Here is a 14,834-nt window from a genome sequence, read left to right as displayed (position 1 = left end):
CTATGGGTTTAGGAGCCCCACTGGTCCTGTATCTGTCCAAGCCTCCGTTTTTGGAAAATAGTTGTATCTAGTTCAGAAGGTTGTTGTGAGAACCAAATCAAATGCAGCTGTGAATGAAAACTTTTCATACAATGCCTAGCACACATTTAGACTCCATACATTTTAGCCATAACTCGGCCATCACTTTGTATGGGCTGAGCATCTCTACTTCTCAACATCACCTCCCACAACCCCACTTGCCAGCCATGAATTACCTACTGCCCCCACATGTCCCCCAGAATACCTCATAATACTGGATAAAAGTTAAAACAACAATTCCCTCTGATTAGTTCTTCAGATGAGGTGGTACTAGTAACAGTGGTACTACTAATTTAGGGGACCAAATAAGTCTCTGTTTGGGGAGGCTCCTGTGCATTGCAAGGCATTTTTCAGCATCCCTGGCCTCTGCCCACTGGACTCCAGGAGCATCCACTCCCCAGCTGTGTCTGTAAACATTGTCTATTAACATTGCCAAATGTCTCCTGCAAAACCTCCCAGGGTTGAGAACCACTGCTTTTAGAGGCCTCAAAATATCTTCTTATCCACTATTATCTTCTTTCCTTTGATGAAATAACAGAATGTTTCAGGGGGTTTCCAACCTAATAAGTACCAAATATTTACTGAGCTAGCATTTGTTGCTCCCAGCAGCAACCTGAATGGAGACAATTAAAGCACTATCCATATCACTTTTCTGTAAGAAAGCACACGTTATTTCTTGCCCTCCTGCCAGAAAGTACGTCCATTCCCTAAGACTCAAGAGATCGCTAACACGCGGGCTGTTGCCAAATCGCTTGCTTCCCAAACTACCACTGTGAAGAAAGCGGGCAGCTTCCCTAGAGAGCATCTCTGGATGTCTCCGGCTCACTGCTCCCTGGAACACGACAAAGTCATCCCGTTGCTGCAGCACTGCAGCAGAGCTCCTTGCAGCCCAAGCCTCCTGCAATATCCCTTCCCACCACTGGGAGGCAGAGGCGTGCTTCCCAGCGCACAGCGCCGACGGCTGGCCCGCGGAGGACTGATGGGCCGTGTCAACTGAGCGCTGCGGCCCAGCAACCCTGAACAAAGAACAGCGATAATGATCCTGCTAAATTGGAAGCTGCTCAAATAGGATTCTCTTTACTGGGGCAATTATTAATAAGTGAAAGGACACGAAAGGCTAGAGAGAAAAGGGATCATTTAATTAAAGTTCTAATGAAAATTAAACCCTTCCAGAAATAGAAATGGTATTTACATTGTTCCCGTTTTAAGTGACCCAGCTGGCTCCTAATTTCACAGAGCAGTCGCTGGTCTCACTCGGCAGGGCACAGATTAACTGTTCTCCATTACAGATACCTGGAGGGCTGGTCCCCTCAAAGGAAGGCAGTCTCTCTTAAACCCACACCTTAGCAATGGGCCACAAACCCAGCACCTGCCCACAGGCAGACCAGGGCTGTTCTCTGCGGCTGCAGTGGCACAGGGTCCTGACGTCTCCACGGTGAGGTAGGGCTCCTGGGCAGTATGTCCCTAGGAATGCCAAGAGGGCCATGGAATAAACAGCTCCCCACTATGACTGAAGGCCCTGATGGCAGGTGATTTATCCCCTCTCTTCTGGACCAGTTATCCCAGGGTAGAGGGGTTATGGGGTTGTGAGGGAGGTGGTGAGCCTGGAAGGTTATCTGTGTGACACAGTACTAGGGGAAGAGTTTTTCCATTTCCTAATCAAGCCTCTCTCAGCATGGTCATTTGGGAGAAAGCCTAGGACATCTAGTCTGGACTCCCGACTTGCCCATTAGAGCAGCAGGGCTATAAAACCGTCCATGCCTCTGCAAGTCTGACTACTATCACCTTTTGTGAGTCACCCCAGGACCCCAAAGGACCACCTTCTGTAAGGTGAAACGTGGCCCTGGCATGGAACACCATCATGTGCAGGTGACACAGAGGATAGCGGCTGCCCAGAAAAGAGTGGGATGGACACCTGACTTTAACAAACAAACAAACAAATGTAAATAAACCACTAGCTAAGAACAAGGTAAGATCTGCCCAGTCTATCCAAATGCTCCCCGGGAATAATCAGAGTGGAAAATGTCTATTGTTTCTCTCTGTTAAGAGCTTGCCCAGTTTTTTTTAATGGTTTGTACCAATCAAGTAGAAGCTTAGCTGTATAAAGTCTTTATTCTGCCTTTAATGTGCCCTGGGTTATAGTGAGCCAGACTGGAAACTCCACAAAACCAGGCACACCTGATCCACATGCCTCACCTAGTCAACGTGCTCAGCTGACTTAAGAAAAAATACACACATACATATACTCTGACCACAAAATAAATATGTCCATGATAGAAAATATAGAAAAGAAAGAATGGCCCCAAATCTGCCAGTAACATTTTGTGTTTCACCTTCCTATGTATTTTCTATTCATGTACCTGTTGTTAGTAAAAATAAAAGTATACTATAAATCTGTATCCTGCTTTTACATTTAACATACAGTGAGGAGCACCCCTGTTTTAACAATGTTCATTTTTAATAAATAGAACACTTCATCCCATAGATGCACTACAACATATTTAAAACATGGAATTATTCACAATTATTGGAACTTTTGTCACTTGTCTTGGTGTTTTTAGTATTTTCCAAGATCTAAAATATGGGTGCAATGAGCAGTCATGTATGGTCCTTACCCGTGTCTCTCATTTCCCCCTTAAGGGTGATTCCTAAATCAAACTACTGTTCAGACAAACTTTCCTTTTACCTCATAGAATTTCAGCTATAAACAGTTAGGGAACACCTAGCCTGGCATCACTATGCCATAGCTAATGGAGTAGAACCTGCTGCACTAAGAACTCTCCAGAAACTCTGGAGAAGCAGAGAATCAGGAGTCTTGACACCCAAATCCCATTGCTAGTTCTATGTGTGACTTACAGCCTGGTACTTCCACTCTCTGAGCCTTCCCGTCCATTTTCTCACTTGTAAAATAGTGATGATGTCACCTGCCCTTTGGAACTCACAGGGCCCCTATGAGGAATAGCAGAGACATCACTTATGGAGCTCCTTTGTGGGTTGGGGAGCATTTAGCATGGTGGTTAGGACCCTGATCACAGGAGGCAGGCTAACTAGAGTTCAAATCCCAGGCCTACCACAGAGCTTAGCTATATGACCTTGAGCTCCAGTCTTTTCACATGGTAAAATGGAAATAATAATAGAAGCTATATGTTGGCTTGCTGTCCATCTTCACATTGGTAATATGACTAAAAGGGTTTAACATGGTGTGTAGTGAGTGATGATAGCTATTAAGTGTTAAGGGGCTGTACAAATATTAGTGGATGTTGTTAGCGGAGGAGACCTGTGTCTCTAAACTACAATCCCATTTGGAGGACAGATACAGGACACTGAGCGCCATGATCCACATGGTTCCCTAGGGAAACCCCCCAGAGAAGCTGAAGCAAGGCAACAGCCCTCTGCTGGAGGCACTCCCTTGAAAAGTAATTTCCCTCTCAGGCACAATCCAGAAAGGACAAGCAGGGCTCTGGGATGACCTTGGGGTATTTCTCCATTCCAGACCCCACATCCTGGAGCACGCACTTTGCCTGACATAGCAGCCATTTGCAGAACACCACTCTGGCAGCAGAATGCTGGTTGTGAATCCGTGAACCCACTGAGTAGGATTCTCTCAGTTTTGCAGAGGTGACCACTGGGCTGGCAGGGTCTGCAGGGCAAAGATGATGGGGCGCTCCATTCCACAAGTGGTCAAGGGCAGCCAAAGTAAGGGGTGGGGGCAAACTCTAACCTAGTGGTTCCTACTTGGGTGCACCTGGGGGACCTTAAAAATAATGGTTCTTAGGTTCCATCCCCAGTTGGTCAGTTTAATTAGTCTGGGGTGGCCCCTAAGTGCTGTTTTGATTTGTTAATTCCCCTGGAGATTCTAACATGTAGAACCACTGCCCTCACCTAAGAATCCATCAACATGGAGATGGGAACAGTAAGGACACTGAGGCCCAGGGATTCTAAGAGGCACTCTTGGTCACAGCACCACTGAGCCACGCACCTGGGAACCTCCACTCCTGCCCCTCCATTCCTAAGCACTTGCAGGGGCACAGGATTTGAAAGTAATGGGCATGTATCTCTAGTTTTAGCTCTTCTTATTCAAAGCCTCTCGGGACTGGGAGGGGTGGTTGGTCATGGTGTGTAGGAACATGTACACGTGCATAAAAATGCTCCAGTGTGAATTACTGCCTTTAGGTATGTGCCTCTCTCTGGGGGTGTGGGAGGGAAGAATTCATCTTTCCCTCTTAACATGCTTAAAGGGTTAAATAACATCCTACTGCTGCAACTGCCCGTTGAAAAGGCAAAAGAGCTCATCTGGTGGAGGAGTGACGACTCTAAGGGCCAGTTCTACAGAGATCACAGGGTTCTGACCTCAGCACAGATCCAGTTTAAGGGGAATAACAGATCTGCCAGGGAAAGAAGACACTGCTTGCTTATTGGTGCCCATTAAAACGACCAGAGCCTTCAAAGGTAACTGATACTAGTCCTTTCTATTTGTAGAGTTTTCTTTTTCCAGTTGCTATCATATCCTTCATTTCTTTTCTCCTTACAGCAATCCCATGATGTAAGTATGATGAAGAATACTGTTATATTTCTATTTTTTCCAATGAGGAAAGCTCAGATCCAGAGAGAAGTTATCTTTCCCAGATACATGTACTGTCAGGAGCTGAGATGTTTTACAGACTGGAAAGCCTTGCTGACAGATCTGCCCTGCTCCTCACATTCATTCCCTTGCCTGTGACCCAATAAGCAGACAGCTTCCCTCAAGTTCTCAAGGCCCATCAATTTCAGATCTGAAATGCCCTCCAGGAACATTCCCTGACTTCCCTGACAGATGTAATCTGTCGCCACTTCAAGGGACTACATTATGCACATTTCTATCAGAAGGCTTCAGCTTAAGGGTCTCTTCTCATATTTACCTCAGGCACTGAGCAGTATTTTGTGAAGTGTGGACCCAGAATCACATACATCAACTCTCCTAGACTCTAGGGCCTCACTGCTTTTCAAATTAGAACATGCACATGAGTCACCTGGAGACCTTGATAAAATGCAATGCCAATTCCTTGACCCCACCCAAATCTAATAAATAAGACTACCTGGTGGGCCTATAAATGTGCATTTTTAGCAAACACACCAGTTATTCATGAGCAAACAAAAATTTGATTACCCCTCCTCTAAGCCATGAGCTCCTTATATGTTAGAATTAAGTATATTTGGTTGTTTGTTTTAGCATCTGTGGCCCCCAGCACCTAGCACAGGTCCTGGCAAACATAATATATGCTCAATTAGTCTTTATTAATTGTATGAATAGTTCATCTAATGTTGGTATATCCAAACTTACCTAGTAAGAGTTTGGTTTTATCTTTGCATTCTGGTGTGTTCCAAGGGTTGTTGCAGGAGCCCCAGGGCAGCACAGACACAAAGGAGGCAAACAGGTAGAAAAGTGTGTAGCAGATAATCACATTGTAGTATATGGCTATTAGGACGGAGATGATCAGCATTGCGATGCCACAGCCTGTGGAAACAAAATTTCCAGGGATTCATTCCATCCCAAAGCCTGTACTTTCTCACAGTTGGGCACAAGGTGAGGGCCTAGGTCTTTTTGACAGATGGATAAGCTAATAGCAGAGTGGACTCAGTATCTTCCAGGGACACTGAGGCATTCTGCCAGGAACGGGGCAATGCCAGAGGTGATTTGGGGCCATTCTTAAGAGGGCCCCAGAGGTGGAATTTATCAAATAGAGAAGGAAGGAGTGAGTTCCACCAATCACAGAACAGGTCTCCCTTCCTGGGGCAAGTGGTGCCAGGGAGAGAGGTGGGGCTGAGGAGGCTAGAAGGCAGGGTGGACTCACCTTGCAGGGCTGGGATGGCCTTCCACACAGACACGGGCCCCTGGCTGGCAAACTGGCCCAGTGACACTTCTAGAAAGAAGATGGGCAACCCAGCCAGCGCCAGCATCATCAGGTAAGGGATGAGGAAAGCACCTTAGAAAGAGAGAGTGGGAAGTGAGAGACCCAGGAGGCCAAGGCCAGGCTCAGACCCACCTTTACTGTCTGAGGTGGGAGCTGGGTCCCTTTCCTTCCACAGAGGCTTTTGATATTCCAGCTCAATCCCAGGCACCCAGGGACATTTAAGAGCCCTTGGCTAAGTGCATGGGAGCCCTGTACACACTCCTGTACTCGGTTCCCCACCAGGTGGATTGCTGGGTGGTGCTGGCTGGGTTTTATTGTTTTCTTTTTCTTACTATAGTACTTCCATGTCCCCAGATTAAGCCATCCCCAGAATTCAACAAAGCCATGCCTTTGACTCATGATTGGAGTCAACATCTCCTAAGCACATCCACCTCCAAGGACCTACCATCTACACAGCAAGACTCCAGGAGCCCTTCTCTACAAAAAGCCGAGTTATCTGCACTCGTTCTGCCAGCCAGGGCTGCGCCTGCTCTGCCACGCAGGTGGCGAGAACAGACCTCTCCCACACAGCAGCCAGAACACACTCCCCAACTTCCTTCTCCACATAAAAAGTCCCTTCCATCCTTCAAGGTCAACTCAAATGCGTGGTCCTCTAAGAAGTCTCCCTTCTCTGCTGTACTACAGTACCTTTCCCGGGCACTGGGCAGCACCTGACAATATTGATGGGGGTGTCTTATCTATATCGTGAGGCCCCCCCCCACCCGAGGTTGTTGACCCTTCTCTTTCCTCCCCAGAAGCCCTGGCCTAGGGCTATAGTAACTGGTAAGCCTGTACAGACCCGGCTGACAGTTTTTGGGTTATTTTCCCCTCAGGGATTCTTTGAAGTTTTAGGGGAGGGTCTTGGGGAACAGCCCCGGGCTTTTAAAAGATTTGGACCCGGAAGCGCAATTGCATGGGTCAAAGCCAACTCAGAGACCAGAGATGCCAGAGCCCAGACACTGCTCAACATAGGGGACGCTGATCTGCCCTTCCTGCTCGCCCTTGTCAACTTCCTGTCCCGCGGAAGGGCCTTTCCTGCCGGGGCCTCTGCAGATGAGGAAGGCCCGGCGGAAGCCAAGGGCAGCTGGGGAGTAACACGGAAGGTCCTGCTCTATCCTCTCCAGACAGGGTTTCCGAAAGAGACGTGGTTTACGTAATTCTCTTCTGCTCCTGGAAGGACGGGGCGAGCTCTGCACTCCGCGCTGAGCCCTGCGGCGCCGAAGCCGCAGTGCGGAAAGTCTCCCTCGCCCTCCGCGCGCCTGTTGGGCGCGCAGCTCCGGGAACCCGGCCACGCGCCCAGCCTCGCACTTTGCAGATCTCCGGCGAGCAAAGCACCGGCAACTCTGGCTTGCCCAACTTCCCTGACTGGGCCTCCCACCCAACCCGGATCCTGGGTGCCCACCCTTTCCTGTCATTGGTGGCCCCAGGACACACCTCCGGCCCCCTTTCTGCTCCCTGGTTTGGGGATTCCCTGCGGAAGACCGAGAGAAAACCCAGCTGGGATGCCTCTGTGTGGCCAACAAACGTTCTTCTCCTTCCAGGGCACCCCTGATTGCAAAAGCCCTGCGGTCCTAATAAGTACTTGTCAACATGTCCTAATATGGAGTTGGGGGAGGGGACATTAACATATTTTTTTCCGTTTTACTTGTCCCGTGGTGCAGCACCTGACCGTCGTCCGGGATGCACCAAATTCCGCCTGAAGCCCACCCACGAGAAAACAAAACAAAACAAAACAAAAAAGCTGCCTAACCTGATGCGGGCGGGGGCGCCTTTCTGGTCTCTTTGCTCAGTTGAAAAGCTGTGGAACGGAGTCCTACGTGCAAATTTCTATTCCCAGAAGGCGATTTGTCAGTTTAGCCAACGGGGAGGCTCTAAGGAGCTTCAACGTCAGGAGGGCAAGCAGAGGGGGCCTTGACTGTGTGGGCTCCCTCCTCAGTGGGCTCCGAAGAGGTGAAACGGATCCTAGAATTCTGGAAGCTGGTGCATGCCTAACTGGCGTCCTCACCATTTCAGAAATGGGTTTCCTTCAAAAGCAGCTTCTTCCACCCAGTTAGAACAAATGAAAGGAAACCCGTTTTTGCTAAGCGATTTTGCTCGTCAAAATGCCCTGCCAGTGTGTAAAACGATTAATGCGTGTGGATACTTCTGAGAGGTTTTCCAGAGCACAGATCCCAGCCCTTCTGTACTCACACCTCCTGAGTCACAGCCTGCATTCCTTACAACCCAAATGTCCTTTCCCAAAACGTCCCATGTAGGCTCCAATTTTGGTTTTAATCTTAAAACATCCTTAAATCAGTGCCAAGGACCACATAGCTACTGTCATTTAGCGGGGAGGAGCGAAACCACTCACTGAACACTTGTCAGCTAGAGTCTGAACTCCTCTGCAGTCAGTGCCCACTTGGCCTGGGACCTGACCTCTCAGGCTGAACCAGTGGGCGATCATGAGGGCCTGCCTCTTCCCCAACCAACATCTCCAGATAAAAGCCCCTGGATCTACTGCCAACCAGTTACAGTAGCCCCTGCCCTCTGGCTTGGCACTGTTCCCTACAATTTAGCTGGAGTGTGAGGAGGCTATCCTGAACCTCCCCTTCTGGCCCTGGACTCTGGGTAACCCCAGCCCCGCAAATGCCCACCCCGCCGCGCCGCAGGCCAAAAGACTGGAAAAGCCATACCTCCCCCGTTCTGGAAGGCCAGGTAGGGAAACCTCCAGACATTGCCCAGCCCCACTGCATACCCCACCATGGACAGGATGAAGTCCAGTTTGCTGGACCAGTTCCCTCGGGCCTTATTCTCATCCCCTTGCTCGTCCTCCTGGGGGGCGGAAAAGCACATTGTTGGATAATAGCCCGGGTCCCTTGAAAGCAGGCACCATGCCACCCCTCCCCCCGCTGAGGGTGCTTCCCAGCAAGCAGGCCCCCGCTTTTCAACCGAGGATGCATTGGCAAGCAGAACCCCAATTCTGAAGATAGGATGCATCTACAAGCAGGGCTCTCACCCCTCAACCCCAAACTGAGAGTCTTTCAGCAAGCAGGCTCCCAATTCTGATCTGAAAATCCATCTTAAACAGACCTCTGGACCCTCCAAGCCTGCAGTGAGGGCACACACCAGCAAGCAGCTTTCCCCAAACTTTGAACCTGTAGGACGATTGCAAGCAGGTCCCTCCATCCCCAACCACTGACCAAGAGTTCATTTGGCAAGCAGGCCCCCAATATCATGCCGATAGTCCCCAGCAAGCAGGCCCCTAACCAACCCCTCCCTCCCAAAACCCTCAATCACCCCTTCCTCAGCCCTTTGTCCCTCTGGAGTCTGCTAAGGCGAGAAAAGACAGCTGCAGTGCCCGAAGCCAGCCAGCACCCCTGCTTCACTTTCTCTGCCAAAGCCTGCAGGCAGAACCTGCTTGGTGGGCTAATTTATAAGGGGGCCACCTTTCAGCATTGGGGTGAGGAAGATAGACAGGAGGGAGAAATGAGGGTGAAAAAGGAGGCAGAACAGAGGTGATATGGATGTTAAAACCTGGAGTTCTGGTCTACACTTGACCACTGAACAGCTGGATAACCCCAGGCAAGCTGCTTGCTCTCTCTGAGCCTGTATGCCCTTCTATAAAATGAAGGGCTTACAATAATTGTCCCCTCAGGCATCTTCCAGCTCCAACAGTCTATGGACCTTTGGGGCTCACCTCTCCAAGCTCAGACTACAATGCTCTCTTGGAGCCGTACCTGGAGCTGGAGTGCCTCACTACTAAGCAAAAAAGGCAGGTGTGAAGCTACCTCAAATGAACTCTGAAAATGTTCAGGACACTTGGACACCACACAAAGCTTCCAGGGACCCACTGCATAGCTTCCACTTTCCCAATCACCTTCCACCTCCTATTCTAGCAATCTGGTATGTCCCATACTGTTCCAAGGCCATGAAGAATGAAGCAGCAGCTATCTGAAAGAGATGTCTTGAGAAGAGAGAAGGAAGGCCAAGGTAGATATCAGAAAGGCAAGAACAGAAAGATGGGCAGAGCTGGAAATAGGCAAATAGAGGGCTTGATCTATATTGAATATCTTTAATATCCCCCTACAATCTTCCCCCATGCATACCTCCGCATCCTCATCCCCACCCTCCAGTTCTTCCAGGGCTCAGAAGGGTGGGAGTTCCAGCTGCTTTTGCCGCAGTGCGGAGGTTAGGTAAGACATGTGAAACAGATTTTCTGCCTCTACCTAGGGTCACGCTGCTGGGCACACCCTGTCAGAGGCAGTTAATGTGCACAAACAGTCCAGAAGTAAACATCCAAAACAAGGGTGCATGGAAAGCCTAAGTGTTCATTTTTCTAATAGCTGAGCTCTTGTTGTGTGGGCCTGCTGATAAGGGTGACAGTGTGTGTGTGTGTGTGTGTGTGTGTGTGTGTGTGTGTGTGTGTGTGTGTGTGTGTGTGTGTGTGTGTGTGTGTGTGTGTGTGTGTGTGTGTGTGTGTACAAAAAAAATGGAAGAGCTGTATAAACCTGAAATCTTACACAGGCGTTTGTTCTGGTTCAGGTGCCCACCGCTGGACACATGCCTAGCCATTAAGCCCAAAGGAGGAGTGAAGATAGCAGAAGGCAGGCAATGGGGAAGACAGAGCTGAAGTAGGTGAAACTGGACAGAGGAAAGAAGAGATCAGAGCAGAGGGAGAGCCTGGAGGGAAATGGAAGAAGACAAAAGCATATACGAGAGAGGGGCCCACCAGTAAGAGTAGCCTTAACCCCATCCTAGGATATTGGGATTTGCTCTGTGGGCTTGCATGCCTCTGGTTGGGCATTAAGTATAAATGCAGGGATGAATCCACATTTATGGGGCCTGAAGTGTATACCATTGAGAGAGATACTCTTTAAGAAAAAAAAATACAAAATTATGATGACAAAATTAGGTACACTGGGTTTGGAGAAGCCCTGAAGTATAGTACTGGCAATGAAAAGGTTATAAGGATTTAAATTATTATCCTCCCACCCCCTCCCCAGGGTTTTCTGTTTTGTTGTGTTTTTTTAATTAAAAGGAAAATTTTTTAAGAAAATTCGCTGTCATAGGCAAGAGGAGGAGTAGTGCCTGCATGAAGGGGTCGGACTCTTTCTGTCTCACCTGTTCAAATGAGTCTGCACCCTGATTCCTCCTGTCACTGGGGCTGGGATGGGACAGACTGCTGCAGCTCCTAAGGTGGTGATCCCTCTGGTAGGGTCACTACAGCCCTCACGCCCTGAACTGGCAACCCCAGTGCGGCGCGAGCTTACGAAGCCCCAAAGCTGCCTTCAGCATCCATTACCTGGCACTGCAAACCGGTCTCCCCATCAGCACACGTGCACCCGCCAAGGCCCGGCTCACCTCGCACGCCTGGGGAGAAGGCGGCGAGAGCCGAGCGCTATCTGCTTACCTGGGTGGCAGCGGTGGCCACGCTGCCCGGGCGCACGGATGTGATTCCATCGGTGCCCAGCACCACGGTGCTCTGGCTCATATTCACCCAGCCCACGGCTGGGGTATTATTCCGCTCCAGGGTGCTTTTCCCCACACTCACGTTCGCATCCCCCTCCGGGCCACGCAGGGCCGGAATCTTACAATGCAGCGCATTGCCGGGCCCGGAGCTCCCCGAAGGAGGGGCCGCCTGAGGGCCATGCGCCTCGCTCAAGTCCCGCAGAGCCACCGAGGCCTCCGGCGCCCGCGAGCTACCGAGTTTGCAAGCCCCCAGTCCCGGCCCCTCGGCCTCACAGGCTCGCGCGTCCGGGGAATGGAATGTTTGGGCGCCCGTGGAGGCGGACCTGGGCACACGCGGCGTCGGCGCGGCAGCGGCCGCTGGAAGCTCCTGCTCCGGGCTCGTCCTGGGTGCGCACGGGCCATCGTGGTAGCCCGGCGCAGCCGCTGCCCCCAGGCTGTTGGTTGGTTGCTTATTCATTTCCTTGGGAGTACCGCAATCCTGCAAATACAATGTGAAGTTCGTGCAAGAAAGAAAAAAAAAGTAAACTGTAGCTTTAAAAATACCTGTGTGTACATATAAAGACTTCACAGCTCAGGTCCAGACAGTATCTAGGAAACAATTTGGAATCTGGATTTTTTTTCCTTCATCAAGAAAAACTGCAATCAGTATTTCTCAATTTGTCCGTCAATAACCAGATGACATAAAGAAGCTAATATTCTCCTCCCTGATAGAGGGAGAACTAAGAGGCAGAAATGTTTTTTGGAGGGGGGAGAAGAGAAAGGTGGAAATAGCCCTACAGCCATGAGCTCCCCACCCTCTTTGGATTTCACAGCACGGCTGTAGGGTCCCCTTCACCACTGTAGAAAGATTCTTTAATTTTCCGCCTCATTTCCTTTGTCATTCAACAATGCACATTGCCTTTATATATATTTAAGATATAGACAAGCTGTGGCCACAAAGCTGATTCCCTGGCACCTGCCAGCATTTCAGGCAAAATCCGTTGTGGGAACCCCAGGGCTCCAAATCCCGTCCCCTCCAGCCAGGTAGTAAAGGAAAATGTAAGGATCACAACCAAAACAACAATAAACCAGACTTAAAACAAGATGGCAACCAGGTTTGTTATCTTACACAGCCCACCTTGACTTCCAGATTCCCACATATGTAAAAGAAAGTGCAAAGTTTTTTGGTTCTCCTCCCTCCCAGGAATAACTATTCACAGGAGTCTATATCCTTCATGCCTCTACCTACACTTGCTTGGGGACCAAAACTCACGGCTAATCTTCATTTTCTTACTCCAATTGAGATAGAAATGAGAAGAACTGACAGCGGAAGACTTTCAGTCCGCTTTCTTCCCTCCTGCTATCTTTCAGGGCTTCCTAAGTATTAGCACCAATAATTACTAATATACTGTAAAAAAATAATCGTATTACTTGCACCCCAACCGCACACCTCTCGTCTAACCTTTGAGTTATGCACAGATCAGAACTTAATTTCCATCAAAACTAAGTACCTTGGCTCCAGCAAGCATGCTTATCTCAATAGCCTCTAGGACCCGAAGCGACCCACCTCAGTACCGGCATCTGGCTTTCAGCACCAAGGACAGTACCCAGAATCGCGCTGTTAGTACCAAACACACGGCTCAACAGCTTCGGAAAACCGTTTTCTGATTTCAGGTGATGGTCACAAGAACAAATACCTACCGCTGAGAGAGCCTCCTCCTTTCCTCTTCCAAAATGCGAGGGGCATTTCCAAAAGAGGTATCCAAAACGAATCTGCCCTTCCTACCCCTGCAGCTTCCTCTCCTCTTAAAAGAACAAAAGCCAAACACTCACCATGTCTGATACCGGTAACAGATTGAAAGGGTAGAGAATGAAACCAGCTACTGACAAGACTGGGTTTGGCTCCAGCACGAGAGGCACTTTCTATATCTCCTTGGGAAAGGCTGGTTTTGCGTCAGTGCAAAGCAAGGTGCCCTTCGTTTGACATTTTTTTGATAATACAAGTTTGATAAATAATTACCCCCTTGGATTCGAGTTTTAAAGAGACAACAGCCGAGAGTACGCTGCCCAGTTGTCATTCGGGCGGGAGGGGACTGCGTGCTCGGCGTGACTCATGTGGGTCTGATTACTAAACCGAAGCCGGCGGGAGGGGATGACAGAAGTTTGCCTCCTCCTCATTAAAGGAAACATGGGAGGGACACGTCCCACTGCACCCAAGGCGAGGCGCAGCCGCCAACAGAGCTCACTGGGCTGCCGGCGTGGGGGTGGGGTAAGGAGTTAAATCACTCTCGTGTTTCTGTCTTTCTCTTCCACTAAATCCCGTAGCTGCTTCTCCGAATCCGCAGGCAACGGAATCCACAATATTATCCCGAAAGCGATCGAGGGTCTGCACATAGCGCCGCAGCCTGCTATGGCTGGTGCACACGGCTCCTACATTTAAACGGGCATACCCAGTTACGTGTGTGCGGACTTCAGATTCTCACAGTTCTACCCATCCAGACACCAGTGTTAGAGAGATACTGGGTTTTGCTTAAAAATTGAGGTCTAGTATTTGCCTTACTATTTTTTATCTCTATTAACTCAATTAAGAGAATGTTTTCAGTAAAATTATGACTATTTTTACTGTATTTTTAAAGATCCTATGCAAATATTTTGGAGAAATGAAAAGGTCAGCCAGGCCTGAGTCGAAAGTGCGAGGTCTTAGACCCCCTCTAAACAAGGATCCCCAACCACCAGGCGGCGGGGCTGGCCATCCAGGAAGCCACAAGAGGACCTTCTACCGTACTGCGGTGGGGGTTTAAGATGGCCATGGTGATAAATAAATGGATTTTCCTGTTCGTACAAAGCAATGACTATAATCATAAGAAAGGGGAGATACCTTTACAAAGAAGGTTTAGTTTAGATACTAGAAAGGGATTCGTAGAAAAATGTTTCCCCTCTCTCCTTCCTGGCCGGCCTAGTTGGGGAACCCCTGCCTCAGGGATGGGGAGTCACGGAAAGCACTTTGTCCCTTCCCTGCTGCCCGCAGCCCGGTCCACCGCCTCGGGGTCGGCGCCGTCGCACTCAGCTGGGCAGTCCCCACGCGGCGGGAGGACAATGCCGCGGCCGCGACAGATTGCGGTGGGCGCCCGGGGCACTGCGGAGTCCCCTTGCAACTCCTTCCGAACTGCTCGAGAGCGCTCAGATACCTCTGCTCACTGGCTTGCCAGCCTGGCCCCTCGGAGGGCAGCGAGCTGGGACTTGTGGTCTGCACTGTTAGGGAAGGAGAATAGTTTCCCTGTAGAGACCTTACCTTTGAGACGCCTTGCGGGTTTCAGGTCGCTTTTTATTGTAGTTTTGAATCAACATTTATTAAGCTCAGTACTGAACCAATCTGCAAGGTGTTCCCACGAATTATCC

General features: G+C 49.6%; 1 protein-coding gene across 1 annotated transcript in view; it reads right to left on the bottom strand.

Annotated features, from left to right (window-relative positions):
• The window catches only part of SLC6A5 (solute carrier family 6 member 5), a 58,225-nt gene extending 44,767 nt beyond the window's left edge, over nucleotides 1–13,458 (bottom strand). The window contains exons 1-5 of the mRNA XM_017667230.3: nucleotides 13,269–13,458; nucleotides 11,398–11,934; nucleotides 8,681–8,819; nucleotides 5,910–6,041; nucleotides 5,399–5,572 (exon numbers count right to left, since the gene is read on the bottom strand). Coding sequence (XP_017522719.3) covers nucleotides 5,399–5,572; nucleotides 5,910–6,041; nucleotides 8,681–8,819; nucleotides 11,398–11,934; nucleotides 13,269–13,271 — 985 coding nt within the window. The 5' untranslated portion in view covers nucleotides 13,272–13,458. The remainder of the gene's footprint in view (nucleotides 1–5,398; nucleotides 5,573–5,909; nucleotides 6,042–8,680; nucleotides 8,820–11,397; nucleotides 11,935–13,268) is intronic.
• Nucleotides 13,459–14,834: the final 1,376 nt, after the last annotated feature.

The sequence above is a fragment of the Manis javanica genome, chromosome 11, assembly GCF_040802235.1.
Source record: "Manis javanica isolate MJ-LG chromosome 11, MJ_LKY, whole genome shotgun sequence".
Taxonomy (NCBI): Eukaryota; Metazoa; Chordata; class Mammalia; order Pholidota; family Manidae; genus Manis; species Manis javanica.
This window is presented reverse-complemented; position numbering and strand designations above follow the sequence as displayed.